At 32.3% G+C, this 15446-nt stretch overlaps 1 protein-coding gene across 2 annotated transcripts; it reads left to right on the top strand.

Annotated features, from left to right (window-relative positions):
• The first annotated feature begins 336 nt into the window (after positions 1–336).
• Positions 337–13763, top strand: LOC133194120 (allantoicase-like). 2 transcript variants are annotated; one of them, XM_061330099.1, is made up of 15 exons: positions 337–421; positions 2189–2264; positions 3835–3897; positions 4300–4414; positions 4835–4933; positions 5154–5245; positions 5617–5737; positions 5910–5980; positions 6240–6374; positions 6548–6602; positions 7016–7065; positions 9349–9406; positions 10135–10355; positions 11736–11805; positions 13118–13763. In XM_061330099.1, exons 2-15 carry the CDS (start codon positions 2190–2192, stop codon positions 13159–13161), a joined length of 1269 nt encoding a protein of 422 aa, XP_061186083.1. In that variant the 5' UTR covers positions 337–421; position 2189; the 3' UTR covers positions 13162–13763. The 2 variants fall into 2 exon arrangements, with proteins under 2 accessions (XP_061186083.1, XP_061186090.1); XM_061330106.1 differs by lacking the exon at positions 337–421 and adding an exon at positions 433–451.
• The last annotated feature ends 1683 nt before the right edge of the window (positions 13764–15446 follow it).

Genomic DNA, 15446 nt, shown 5'->3' with positions numbered 1-15446 from the left:
TTATTGTTAAATAATTAGAAAACCATTTCATAATTACCAAGAATTTTACATGCATTATAAAGCAGTGATTAACTTCTTTTTCTTGGCCAAAAATCTCAAAATTGTTGAAAATCTTGAAAAAAGCCTTTGGTGTATCCTTAAAACAGAATTTATGCTTCATTAATTTTTTTTAGCTTTGCTTCTACATTAGTTACCTATTAACGAAGAAGAATAATTTTCAGAGGCAGACACTTATGTGAGGATATTCACTAGTAGATCTATTGTTTTATGAACTGATAATGCTAGCATGAAAATTACTTCGGGTTCGGTCAAATTTATATCGGGCTCAAGGAATTTCGCCCTTGACAAAATCCAAAACATGCCACTGCCAGTGACTCGACGTGTTATGTGACAAAGTTAGTGACCTATATTTTGCCAAAAGGTGAGGTCCTCTAAAATTGTAATTGTGCAGGTAATGCTTATGAATTTATAAGTTCCAGACAAATAGACATATTATAAACCTCAGTCTAACGTTAAAGATTGCATGATTTAAAATATTGTTCCGTAACGAGCAAGAAGGTAAACAGTGGAAACTGTGTATTTGATTTTTGAATGTAAATAATCGTTTCCTGTTAAAAAGATATGGGGCACAAAGAGAGTGCTGCGTTGTTTCGGTCAAATGCAAAATGTTTAATTGAAACTGAATGCTTCTTAAGTATGTCATTGTGCTTTGCATAACCTCAATATAAGCAGCTGATAAGTGTATCTGTTTAATAACCAGTTGACAGGAGGAAGATTTTGCTTTAAAATAAAAAAAAAAATTAAATTAAATGAATTAGCCCCTTCATGATAACTGTATGTATATTAAACAATTGCTTTTACATCATATTTCACCTAAGTACATCATGTATATCATTTTGCCGGTGTCGGGTGGTTACGTTCCGATTCTGTGTTTGACCCGCGTGGTTACAACCCAAGTGGTTTCGACCTACTCTAATGTATATCCCTACATGTGAATACCTGAGTACAGGGGTATACACTGTGCGGTAAACAAATGGATATTCGGTAGCTGTATACTGTATGGCTTCAGAGATGTACGTGTCAACAGGCACCTATATACTAACGTTAGTATATAGGTCCCTGGTGTCAATAGGTAGTTGTTTCCGTATAATGTGTAGTCAACATGCAGTGAGAAGGTTTCCTAACATTTTTTTCTACTATCGCGGAGCATGGATGTTGATGAATTTGATTTAGTAATGAATTATATTTGAACAGTTTTCCATAAAAATTAATCAAATACTTCATCAAATGTACCGTGATTACATATGCACTGTCTAAACATTAATGTAGGTTTCTCCAAATTAAATTACATACGATAATTAACATAAATATACGTGGTCGATATAAAAAAAAATGTAGACGAAAAAATAAAATGTAAAACTGTTGAAAGTGTTAATTAATTTCGTTCGGAAGCAATTAATTGTTAATTAATACGTTATATTTCCATTAGTGAACTCTTCAAAATTAGAGGCGCGTTTGGTCGTCTGACAGGGACAGCATGGCGTTGCGGATAATACAAAACATGCCAATCTCAATCCGATTTTTAATGTTAAATGTATTTGTCATTCCAATTAAAGAATGGAAGAACTAAAAGACATATGTAAGAGAGCGAGAACCCTAAATTTATCATCCATTAATAAAAAATACGACTTTTCCGAGGCATGTATATTGTATTTAGATGTAGCATACGATAAATAGATACATACGATCAACAAAATAGATATAAATTGATATCGTTGTCATTCCTACTCTTGATGTATATAAAGTCCACAACAATAAAATATTTCATTTGCATTTTCTTAGGATTTGTTCATCGACATTCAACATACTGTTTACATGTTTACGTTACGTTTGTCCCTGAAATCCCGCGAGATTTGTACATTTACCGACTTTTTCACAAAAGAGCTCACTAAGAAGTATAACTCTTCCATAGTGGAAATAGAACGTATTGCTTTGGAACGAAACCACTCGCGTCGAACATGGATTTGTGTCGAAACCACGCGGGTCGAACAAGTAGTCGGAACGTAACCACCCGCATTCATTTTGCCCTACAAAAGAGCTGAGTACCCCAGTTATCGTGAAATGATCTATTATAAAACTGAAGGATCTGCTGTCAAACAATCCCATAACTTTCAAAAATCCTTTTCAGAATGGCAGAACCACCAAGCTCAACGCTACAAGTATTTCCCAAATTTACAGAACTGAATGATCTTGTGAACGAGAAGGTAAAATTAAGGAATATATATATATATATATATATATATATATATATATATATATATATATATATATATATATATATATATATATATGTATATGTATATATTACATGATTGTAAATTGAGAATGATTCATCACGTATGATTGTATATGTTTATTTTAAGATTAGATGATTTTACTGTTATCAAGATCGCTATTTTGTTGTAGGGCTGGGATGATATATCGAGTTATCAATAATATCGATTCTGTGTGAGGACGATACGCATATAGATACATATGAAGAAATATCGAAATATTGCCAAAAAAAAATTTCGAATTATGTTATGCTTTGTTTACTTAAAAATTTTGGGTTTAATATACAGGTGACTCTCGATGGCTCGAACTCTGATCTCTCGAAGTTCTCGATCTCTCGAAGTGAACCTCCGGTCCAGTTTTTTTCCTCTATATAACTAAGCAAATTTACTTCTGATCTCTCGAACTTCCGATCTCTCGAAGTTCTCTATCTCTCGAACCAAGACCTGGGTCCCGTTACACAAATTTCATTGTTTTTTACTCTCTATCTCTCGAAATTATGATTGCGCGTGTGTACACGCCAATCAAGCGTAAAATCAATGCAGCATTGACTTACCTGGATAACAGTGAACACCTGGGGAAGGCATGGAGATGTTAATTGGGTGTTTACATAAAACTATACCTATGAGTATCCGAGTATCGATATAATAATTAATTGGTTATAATTGGTAAATCATAAACGAATTGCTTCACAACCTATTTTGACTTGACAGCGAGACAATAATTTTTAGAAAATAATTTAAGAGACGTGTCAATATTTTTCATAGATTTTAAAGTTTTATTAGAGTCTACATAATCCCAGTATGACACGTCAAACATTGCACAAGAAATCCTATCTCAAGAATACCGATTTAATACGAGAAATCTGGTGAAGGACGCGATCAAGCCCGAGGGGTAGCCACACCGACGATTGCTATTCAGGTTTCATGTAATCATGAAATGAGAACAAATAAATATGAAAGTTAAAGAGATCGTTTTATTTATTCAAAATACTATTATTGTTGTTGAAATCAAGTGAATTACCTGTAAAATACGAATGAAAACATGCAATGACATTATCAACATATACTTCCGGTGTTTAATAGTAGAACAATGATGATCGGAACTGAAAATTCCGGATTTTATTCACTTTCTATTTTCGAACCCCTCGATCTCTCGAACTTTTCTTGCGGTCCCTTGAACTTCGAGAGATCGAGAGTCACCTGTATAAAATAAATATGCTAAATATAAAAATGAATATGAAATACATAATAATTAACACCACTTAATATGTAAAATAATTTTGTTTTACAAAAGATATACAACTTCTTTGAATAAATTATTCTTATAAGTAAAGAAAAGTTTTTTGTTCCTTTCAATACAAAAAAAAAATCTTATAACCAGTTAAACATATTGTGATACATATCGTATCGTGGCTCAAATATCGTGATAAGTATCGATATAGAAAAAGCCGTATCGTCCCAGTCCTATTTTGTTGTGATGATAACCTGTATGTTATTGTAGGTCGGAGGGAAAATCCTTTACGCCACTGATGATTGGTTTGCTGTGGCCGAGAATTTGCTGAAGGTACAAGAACTCTTAATTAAGTTTGAGTACTCCAATTAGGTGTGGAAAATAAAAAACCTGTCATTTATGCAGTGAATTTACACATTCCCATACTATATAAATAATATATCATTATATGTAAATTAATATTAAAGTTAGAAATTGTATAATTACATTTTTTTGCTAAGCTGTGAACTTTTCTGATCCAAAAGTGTGTGGAATTTGTCTGTTTGTCAGTTGTCTGTTTTCTGTCATTGTAAAACATTTCACATTTTATCAATTTCTTCACCAGAACCACGGGAACCAAACTTGCACAAAGCATAATGATTTCTATGGTGCATAGAATTCAATTTTGTTCAATTGAAGAGCCATACCCATCAATAGGTATCTTGTTTTTAATATTATTTTTTTTTCATTTGAAAGTCAGAGGACCCTGTGTTTAAGCCTGGAGTTTTTACAAAGTATGGGAAATGGATGGATGGATGGGAAACCAGAAGAAAAAGAATCCCAGGGCATGATTGGTGTATCATAGAATTAGGTCAGTGTCACCAGAATTAGGTCAGTGTCACCAGAATTAGGTCAAATTTATGACAAGTCTAAAACAAATATATACAGGTACATTCAATCATGTAAATAGGGTAAGACATCATCAAAGAAAAAATTCAGTTTGATATAATCTATTAAAGTTAGAAAATTTGAAAAGTGTCTGCAATTCTTCAAGCACTAAGTCTTACATTATTTCAATAAAAACTTTGAGCTTATCAGCTTTTTTTCTAGATTTAATAAAATGATTCCTTTTAGTAATTCCTTGCAACAGATGGAGGGTTAAAATAATGTTGATAATTTAAAAGAAAAAAAAAACAAATAAAAAAATTCCACATTTATCAAGTTATCATTTATGATATCCATGGAGTAAGACTTGTTTAGGTTTAAATATTTGTTGTCACTGTTATTACAGGTGTGCCTGGTATTATAAGTGGGGTAGATGTGGACACCTCCTTCTTCACAGGGAACTACTCCCCACAAGTCTCTATCCAAGCAGCTGTCCTTTCTGGAGGTACACCATCAATCAAGCATTAAATTACATCTTTATATAAGTAGTCATAACCAGGAAGGCAGGGATCATTATCTGTATTACTTAAAAAAATATATACAAAGATTTTCCTCATTTAGATATATGTAATCATGGTAACAGTTTGATGTGTAAACACTGATAAATGTCAGCATTTATGATCCTTGGTACAGTTGCTGTAAAAATGTTCTGCTCCTTGATATAGTTGCTGTCGAGAGTATTCCAAAGAGGAAGAGTAAGATGGGGACGGCGACCACAATGGTGATGTCGGATCAGATCAAAAAGCTAAAATCTGAGGTGATGTCAAAACAGTCAAATAACTGAAATTCTAGTTGAGAAAGAATTTGTTTTAGACATTATTGACAGAAGCTCAATTTTGAAAAATAAAGCAGATATACTCAAATCAGAAGAAAATTTATGTTTGCTTAGAAATATTTTTGCAACAAGCTGAAATATTAAAGATATGAAGCCAAATTTTACAGCTTTAATCTGATCAAGCCATATCTCTAAACTTTATAAATTCATTCTAGAAACACAGAGATTAACCTATTTTAAGTAAGCTAAGTAATCAAAGTTGTGTTTAGGTATATTTTTTGCAGCCTTAATGATTGATTTTATAGGTAAGGGTACATTATTTTTCCCATTTTAGTTTGGCCTATTATTTTTAGGAATGGCAAGAACTGGTTCCACAAACTCCTCTGAAGCCAGGATACAAAACTTCATGCCACAACTTCTTTGAGGTTAACAGTAATGAGAGATGGACCCATATACGACTGAATATGTACCCTGGTATGTCTGATTTAAGAGTGCAAAGTTCACACTGTTTCAAATGTGGTAATAATAGCTTTTTTAGAGAGTTCTGTTTATCCTTTGATTTCCAGTGTTCATCTTTAACTGTTTAGAAATCCTTTGTTAGGTACTAATTGTTGTTCTGCATCCACTGAATATTTTTGATTTTCAGATGGTGGCATTGCGAGGTTGAGAGTTTATGGACGGTCTGTCCCTGACTGGTCAAAAGTGTCCAAAAATGCAGTAAGTTTTTTGAAATGATGAAAAAATAAGTAACATAACCTGCCAAGGAATGGACCATGTACTTAGTTTATTATGAATGCTTATTACTAACCTATGAAGTTTTCAGTTCTGTTAGTTTTTTTTACCTTAGTAATTAAATTAAAATTGAGTCCTGGGCTTAAGCATTGTAAGATGACTTGTGGAGGTTATCTCCCTTTCTCCAGTGAACCTAGATGTCAATTTTACTGTGACTGAAGATTTCTCTTTTCCACCATTTCAGATTATAGACCTGGTGGCAATGGAGAATGGAGGCACATGTATTGGTTATAGCAATGTCCACTTTGGTCATGCTCGTAACTTGATTCAGCCGGGAAAGGCAGAAACAATGGCCGATGGTTGGGAGACTGCTCGCAAGGTACTCTAACATTGACGATTGTTGCCAACAAATGTTTAATACCAATAAATTCTTTTGATTTCTGAGATGAAGATAGATATTTTTTACCATGATATACCAATGTAAGAATTCTTTTCCATTTGCTTGTAAATTATATATTAATAAACATACTGATATTTTGTCTTGATTTCCAGCCTGATAGACCAGCTATTCTAGAAGCTGATGAAGAGGGCATTCTTCAAGTACCAGGTATTTTTTTCCCATTAATTACAAATATTAAGGCATTTAGAAAAAAAAATAAAGAAAGAAAGCACTTTCTGAAAATAAAGTTTTATTGGCCAAGTGGTCAAGTGGGTCATGTTTCAACTAAAAGCCTTTAAAATATTGGTATCTTGAAACAGCTACTTTATGACCATGTAAAAATGATGTAATAACTTGGGACAAAGCATTTTATTTGAATTTTCTCAAATCCTCATTGCAGTAAAGTAAGGCTGAGAAATGGGTTAACATTGCATAGAACACTCAACAGACATTTTGTCCAAGAAACGGTTTCTTCCTTTCATTCACTTACAAGCACAGGGACTAAGTTAATCTACAGCTCTATAGATGTTACTGGGTTGAGTTTTGATTTTAGAATTTTGTTTCATACCTGTATTTTGTAGGAGATGACTGGTGTGTTTTTCGTCTAGGACATCCAGGAATTGTAACAAAGGTAGAGTAACTTTTCCGCTATGGGGTGTATAAAGCCTTGTAACTATGGTAACTAGTACAAAGCTGAATCATTCTAACACACTTAACTGGCTAAATTTCTGAGATTTCTGGTTTATCACACATTTATGTTTGCATTGCTTTTAAATGTCCCAGTAAAGATTACTGAAATGATGATTTCACATGTAAACAATGCCTTAAAACTTACTGACACCTTAATGTATGCATGTACATGTTTAGTGGTGGTACAATGTTTATATTTCAGCAGATTTTGTTTTTTGGTTAGTTTGAGTATGCTTAATAGTTTATTTAAGGAATAATACCTGAAGGGCTTTATGGTAAATTTGATCTCACACCAACCCGTATTTATATCCTGATAGATGTTTAAAAATGATACATTATTACTTATATTTACATTTATGACTTTTTCATATTTTATATTTTCCTGATTATAAACTTGTGAAATGTTTTATTTTTCAAACTCAATGGCACATATTTGATCCATTGATTGCATGTCGACACTTTATGACATCACTGAGAAATTACGCCGAACATTTATGACGCGAGGAACCCGTGTTTATACAGATATAGATATGCATTGCTTTTAATAGTGTTATATAAAAGAAAACATTTGCAAATGTAAATATATTATAGTATATTTTATATTTGAGTGCAGTGGTTAAATAAAATAAGTTTTTATCTTATTTCCATGTGAAATGCTAAAGCAACATATACGTCATGATATTATACAGAAAATTTGAAAAAATATTAACTTCAAATCTGTGTCTAGGCCCCTTTAAAACAGAACACATTTTCAAGGAACATTTTTGACACACACACACAAGAAAAATAAACATATCAAGAAAAAACATCATATATTATACTGTGTACTACATGTACATCATCAGTTTCAGAGTATGTGATATGGATTCAGAAAAACAATAATATGGTGATCCTTAAAGTCGGATCACATGGTCATGTGATTGCATGAAATCAACAGTAAAATTGTGTGGTATACAGTTTGGTGTATGATGTAATCACAGACTATTGAACTGTGTATCCCAGCTTTCCAGTGATATTTGGTTATTGACAGAAATAATTAAATAAATCTATGTATCGTAAAGATACATGTATATTGCGTGATTTAGGCGGATTTACAATATAGATGGCTCATTTAAGATTAAAGGATTTCCTCTGTTTATAATGAGGTGACACTAGTTTGATCTGTGAAAGAAATGTTCCCTAGAGACAAATGCTGCACTGAGGGAGTGTGACTATTAATTTTAAATGACTTGCAAAGCTCATCGTTTGTAAGGCTGTCTGAAATTAATTCTAAAGGTAACATTACCTAAAAGTTCAAAAACTTACAAGGGAAGGAGAAGAAATTTTAACACAAATAAGATTTGAAATAAAATTTGTGAATCAAAATTTTAAGAATGAGTACCGGTAACCTGTATAGGCTTATTGTTAAATGGTCTTCTTAATTAATGATTGTTTGTTAAAAAGATCGCCTCTAAGAGGGTGCCAAATTAATATAGTTTATAAAGGGCCCAAGTAATGTCTAGATGTGTGGAATGCAGTTTTAAGTTGATCAATGTGAAACCAAACCTGAGTGAATTTTTTTTAAAGTGGGATTTGTTTGGTTTTTTTTTTTCAAAATGGCAATTTTCTCTGAAGCCTACACATGCAGGTGATATTAACATAGAATTAACTTTAGACAGCCTTACAAGTCAGTTTTCAGGTGAAGTCATATATAGATGTATCCGTTCATTATTACATTATTGGAGTGTGAATCACCAAGATTATTTTCCTTGATTAAATGATCAATATTTCAGTAATAAATAAAAAGCAATTTTCTAATCATAAAAAATATTGATACTGCTGTTTTCTTTACATCAGATAATTCAATCCCATTAGGGGGAATATGAAAGTGAAAATAAATATTGAATATACTGGTCTAACAATTAATTCACCTCACTAGATAAAGAGATCGAATTCAGAACACTGAATTTATGCACTGCTAAAACTGCAAGATTATACTGTAACAAGCTATTGTTTTATGTAACAGTTAAATGGTGGAAGGTTACTTATAGCTATTGATTTAGATGTCCCTGATTAGTAAAACATGTACTATTTGAAGTATATGTACTTCCAAACATCATATGATCACATACATGTATCATCTCCCATTTTTAGGAATAAAATCTATTAAGTTGGCCAAATATGCAATGTAACTTCAGATACATTTCATGTACATGTGTATACATAAGTACATTTTACTTTCTAGGTTATTATAGACACAAACCACTTCAAGGGAAATTACCCTGACTCTTGCAGGATAGAAGGTAAGATGTCATGTTGATGATAAGGTTTTGTTTACAATATTCTGTTACCTCCACCAGTAGCGCTGGAAGGAAATGTATATCCCTCCACGTAAGTCTGTCGTCGTGTGCACTAAACATCTCAGAAAGTTACAAATGGAGATCAGTGATACTCTGGTAAAAGATGATGATTAAAAAAGGAAGGACTTATTAAATTTTGAAGATGATAATGTTGAGCTCAGCAGGATTTCTAAAGCAAAGGATCTCTTTGGAAAAACAATTGTCTAAAGGCATCTGGAAAAATAGAGACATGAAAGAAAACATTAAATTTTAAGTTAGTTTGATTTTGATGTCCATGTATCAACTTTTGTAAATCTTTGATGCAAAGTTTTATTCTGATGTATTTATAGCAGGTATTGGTTGGTCAAAATTTCCTATAGGGCATGTTTGAAAAAGTTTGGTATCTTTGGAAAGGCTCTATAGGCCTAATCACAGACTATTGTTTCCCCTGAGTGTTCCTTTTATCATATACACCAGTTGTTTACATAATACATGTACCCCAAGTAATGTAGGGGTTTCAATGAATAAGTCTCCCCCGAGACAGGATTCTAATTTGCATAATTAAGATTGTGTAAATATCCACATTTAAAGTAACAAAGGAGGTGTAATGAAGTGTCATTGTTATTACAAAAGCTAAATTCACATCAAACATTTTAGTGATAATTCTATTGAAATGAATTTCTTTTATTAAGCCTGCAACATCACAGAGGAGGAGGAAGAAGATGCAATGAAAGAGAGGAATGGGGGGCCATGGAAGACCCTCTTACCCCCCAAGAAATTGTACGCTCACCAGGAACACGAGTTTGGTCGTCATAGCATTCACAACTGTGGAGTAGTGAACCATGTCCGGCTCACCATGGCTCCGGATGGTGGCATTAGTCGTATGAGGCTGTTTGGGTATATCCAGGATCCGGTAAAATCCAAGCTTTGATGTTACTTTTATAGGTTATGCAAAAAGTCTTAGGTGTAGGGAGTTTCCAAAGTCTTAGATGTAATGGGCTAGATTAATATAAATATATGTATAGTAAAAATAAAATGAAACTATTCACTGGTAAGGGTATTTAATTTGTATTGTCATTGGCACTTTAAATCACATACCTGTTTTAAAGTACATCTACTTTCTGTTTTATGCATTTAATAAAAAAGTGTATATTATGCTTAAAGTCAAGTTAATTATGATTTTTAAGATTGTTCAAGAAGGGACTGTTTTGATATTCTCTTGGTTTCTAAATTGTACTTTTCGCCCTTTTCTATGTAAAGTAAGGAATTGATCGGTGTTGGGGATGGGGTGGGGGGTGATGAAAGATTGGGGGGGGGGAGAAGGTAACATCATTGGTGACTGTGTGAAATATTAATCTGTGGAGATCTGTAACTTCACCAGCTTGTCCTGATCACAAAGTCTTATTCAATTATTTTTATTAATTATTTGATTTTCTTTTGTACATTGTAAATGTTGAATATGATTTCAGGAGTTGTCACCAAAAATTTTTTATCACACTTTAAAGATATTTTTTATGGCTTTTCTAACAGTCAGTAAGAATTTTAAATATGTTAAATGTTTGTATATGATGTTCATGTATTTTTCTAATTTTACAATTTGATCTGTTAAAAAAAGAAAGAGGGCATAATATCGATTCCTGAAGTTTTTATTCACAGTATTGATTTTTTTTTTTTATTAAGTGTACGAAAGTGAGTCATTTTTACATGATTTTATTTCTGTAAGCAAACAGAGTATAGATATTATACAATTAACGTTTGATTCTATGGTAGGTTTTTATGTTTACAATCCATCTGTTTCTGTGAATGGTAGGGATGATAGACTTACTGGAAAAATTTTTTCGCTTTGGGTAAGACTTTTTACTTAAATCCAGGTTTTCTGTCTTGATTAAAAGCCTCTGGGAAAATATGAATTTTCTCTGTCATCCCTTTAGTTCACAGAATTCGTCATAATATTTCTGATATATTTGTATTTTGTATATGAAGTATGATTACATTTATTGTCTGTTAGTGTATTATGCAGATGTGTGAAAAATCTTGAATCTCTTTTACTCATGTTTCCAAAATGAAGAGATTAAACTTTTATAACACTGGATTTGTGTTGTGTTCTCTTTGTTTATGGTAAATCATAGAATGGACATTTCAATGCCGGTTCTAAGTGAAGATTTTTCACACATTTGATATTTCCTTCACTGTTTCTCCTGTCACCTGAGTGGTTTTTGTGGTTGTCTCCCTTTTGTGTGACTTGTATATCTACAGTGACCCAGCCCTTTCATGGTGGATCCTTTTGTTGTAGGATGATCCTGAAGGATCAGTGGTCATCGGTGATGGACTAGCAGATGACAAGGACAATGAGGAAACTCAGGGTAGGATTTACTCTGATATAAAGCCTAAATAGTGTTGCAGTGTGCAACTCAGTTTGCACTAATATGTAATTTTTGAAAAAAAAGTAAAGTCAAGTAAAAAAAAAATATGCATCGCTGTAACACTAATCAGACAAGGAAGACAACTTGTACTTAACCGGAGCATTGATACAAATATTCATTCATACAGAACAGATACAGTTGAACTTGGGTATCTCTAAAACTGATATTTTGAATATCATGGATATGTCGAAATGATCATGAAGTCCCTAACACTTATCTCTCAAGTATCTTGAACCCAGATCAATGTGGGTCTTTTTTATTTCATTGGGAGTTTTTGATGTTACATATTATTGCAAAAACTGGAAGGGAGCTGAACACATGTAACTCATTTTCTGCAAAATATGAATTTCTGACCTTGACTTCTGAATTTTTAACCTCAAAATTAATTTTTTTTGACTTCAAAATGGATGGGGGTCTTTTTAAGTCAAAGGCAGTTATGTAATGAAAGTATTAAATTGCAAAAGCTTAAAGAGAACTGAAGTGATTGCTGGAAACCAATTTATGCAATTTGTGAATTTCTGATTTAGTTTTCTGACCTAAAAAATCATAGAGTCTCGTTTAAGTCATAATAAAGTTATATAACATTTCATTGCAAAAGCTCAAACAAGTTAAAGCTAAAATTTTTATTTGGAAAACAATTTATTCTATATATGAATTGCCGACCTTGACCTCAGAATCAGTTGGGTCTTCTTTTGGATTTATGATGCAAAGTTTTGTTTGAAAAGCTCAAAGATAAAAATTTTCGTCTGGAAACCTTTTTGTGCAATGCTAGCATTTTTACTGTGAATTTCTGACCTTTGACCTTTTGAACTCAAAATCAAATGGGGTCTTTGAGTAATGGGAATTTGTGATATTAAATTTCATTGTATTGCTCAAGATTTTTTTTTAATGGATCAGGAAACGAACGCGTTACAGACAGACATAATGGTTGTCAGACAGACAGACGTATGAACAAATAGACCAAAATTAATATCTCCCATATCTAGTGAACGTGGGTGACAAAAGTCATTTAGTGGGATGGGTTTACAGTACCTGTCTTTGTTTTTTTTTTTTTGTCTTTCCAAAAATTTAATAAATACAAGTGTATAGTAATTTGTGAAAAAGAAACAACTTTAGTTCCAAGTTTGAAGATAAATATTATTCTCAGAGATTACAAGTCAATTTTATGGATTTTGCAATTGCTAGAGCCATTGATTATCTTAACAAATCTTTTTTATTTAAAGGGTAATTATGATATATTTTTTCCCCTCAGAAAACGACGAATCGCCAAAGAAGAGAAAGAAAACGACCAAGTAGGAAGTGGTTGAGATAAAAAACATAGCGATTTATACTTCCGGTCAATGTTTTCAGTATTAGAGGCTGTTTTACTCTGCCATAATAGCTAAGATCTCGAATCAACGAAGTATTCATAGTATTTTTTGTTAGTGATATTATTTTTATACGTATTTTTGTGACAAGTTGGGCATCGCATATCTGTTGTATTTTAAAGGTCGGTATTCATCATAAAATAATGTTTAGAATGCATTTTCCTGCCACTGCCATAACTTAAAATAACATGGCTATATTTTTTTCTGTTTTGGCATGTTTTCTTCAAGTACGAGACAAAGTATTTTTAACCATATACATATGTACGTTTTGTTTTATAATTTGAATATTTTACTTAATATATGGTGTGCAGAATTATGATATCTAGAATATTTATCAGTTTCCTGGTGCTGCTAGTGATGTACCCGTATTATTGCTAACTATGAGCTCCGGCTTCTTATTATCAAATAGAGTAACCTGCTTGAGGGAGTTGTTATGCTTTATTATGAAGAACTGTATTATATTTTATTATGAACGAAGCTGAATAATATACAAGGTTATTTTTATATGAAATAAATATTTTATTAACCAGATTATCCTGATGTATGTACATTTTTTAGAAGAAATTGCGAAAATAAAAAGGAAATTAACTGAAAACGAACTACTTTTGACGGTCCATCTTTTTATGCAAAGTGGCTCACAAGTATTAAAATGTCGCCCCTGCAAAGTATATAGGTATGATAAAAAAAAAAAAGTGAAAATATGGTGACGTTATATTTTTCACTTCATTTAAATACAAAATTTCAAATAAGATATTTTTTTTTAAATCTGACAGTTCACGACTTAACTGTGTGTACGAAAGCTTTCCTTTATTTAAATGGTACAACTTTATGGTTGTTCAAAGTAAATATCCTGGATACCATGGTTGGCAAAACAGCATTTAATTATGTTTGACGCAAGAATGTAAAACAAATACATGTATATTCATAAAAATATATTTTTTTTCTCGAGAGCAAGACAAGTTTATTCTGTCACAATCTTTTTAGAATGCAGTTTAAGGCACCAGAGCCACTATAGGATCCAGTCTATCCTCGAGCTTATGGAAAATAGTTTTTGTCACTACACTACCACTGATTTTAAAACATTTCAACTTTGATACCAAAAATTCATGTTTAGGGAAATCTAATGGGTAACTTGTAGTCTGAGTGTAATCCCCCCTTCAATTGAATGTTTGGATTGAAATCAATAGATGGATAAGTTTCCAGCATCAACTCTAAATTTAAGAAAACTTTTCTGATGCTAGACATCCTTCTGGAGAATATCGTTAAGGAAGTCACGTGACTTTAAGCTTACAGGCCACACTTTCAATGGAATTGTATTAAAATGCATAAAAATCATTGTATTTTATCTAGCAAACAAAGAACACATTTAATGACACCGATTTATTTCAACTCTAGGAGAGTCAGTTCTTTTAAAAATCATCTAAAATCAACATATTCATGTTCACATGTAAGTTGAAAATTAAAGAAAGAATCGAGTCCTTTTTCTGTTGTTTTTCATTGTTGTTGATTTTATGCCATTCTTTAAAAAAAAAACTTATATACCTTTGTCTTCGCAATACCTTAAATTGTACACAAATATGTAAATGTATTAATGAAATAATGATCATAATTTATGAAGCCTTCAGTACATGTGCATATATTTCATTTTGTTGAGGTACAAAAACTCTCACGATTCACAGTCTCTTGCTCTATAGATAAGCTTTTCTCTGTATTCCGTGGTCCTGATTATCTGAGGTGTACCATTTGTTAAAACGTTTTGTAAATGTTGGTAAATACGACGGCTTTTACCCTTTGATCAATTCTGTGTTTGGCATTTGCTTGTTAAAGCAAAACACTAAATCACTGAAAAGCGATCTACAAGCGAAAAAAGTCTCCGTCACGGCATTACATTGCTTTCTGTAATCGCGTTCGCAATCATGCAACTAATATCTGTTCATTTCTTCATTCAACATGCAATTTATTTTGCAGTAGTAAACAGCGTGGGTATTTATTATATTGAGATATCATTTTGCGATAAACAGCCCGTGTTTCTTCACTGACTGCTTTTGACCCCATCTAATAGAGCCTAGTTTCTGCCAAGTCTGGCTTTATCATTCTTGGGGTCGTTTAGATGTTCCAAGCACCTGCTCCACACTGGCATCCGACACTTGATTTGTAATTTTTGTTCTTATTTTAAAACATCTACAGATAGATATGTATTGAAGAGGGAATTTT

Source organism: Saccostrea echinata, unplaced genomic scaffold, assembly GCF_033153115.1.
Source record: "Saccostrea echinata isolate AGI-Se365-2 ecotype Australia unplaced genomic scaffold, CSIRO_AGI_Sech_v1 ptg000001l, whole genome shotgun sequence".
Lineage (NCBI taxonomy): Eukaryota > Metazoa > Mollusca > Bivalvia > Ostreida > Ostreidae > Saccostrea > Saccostrea echinata.
This window is presented reverse-complemented; position numbering and strand designations above follow the sequence as displayed.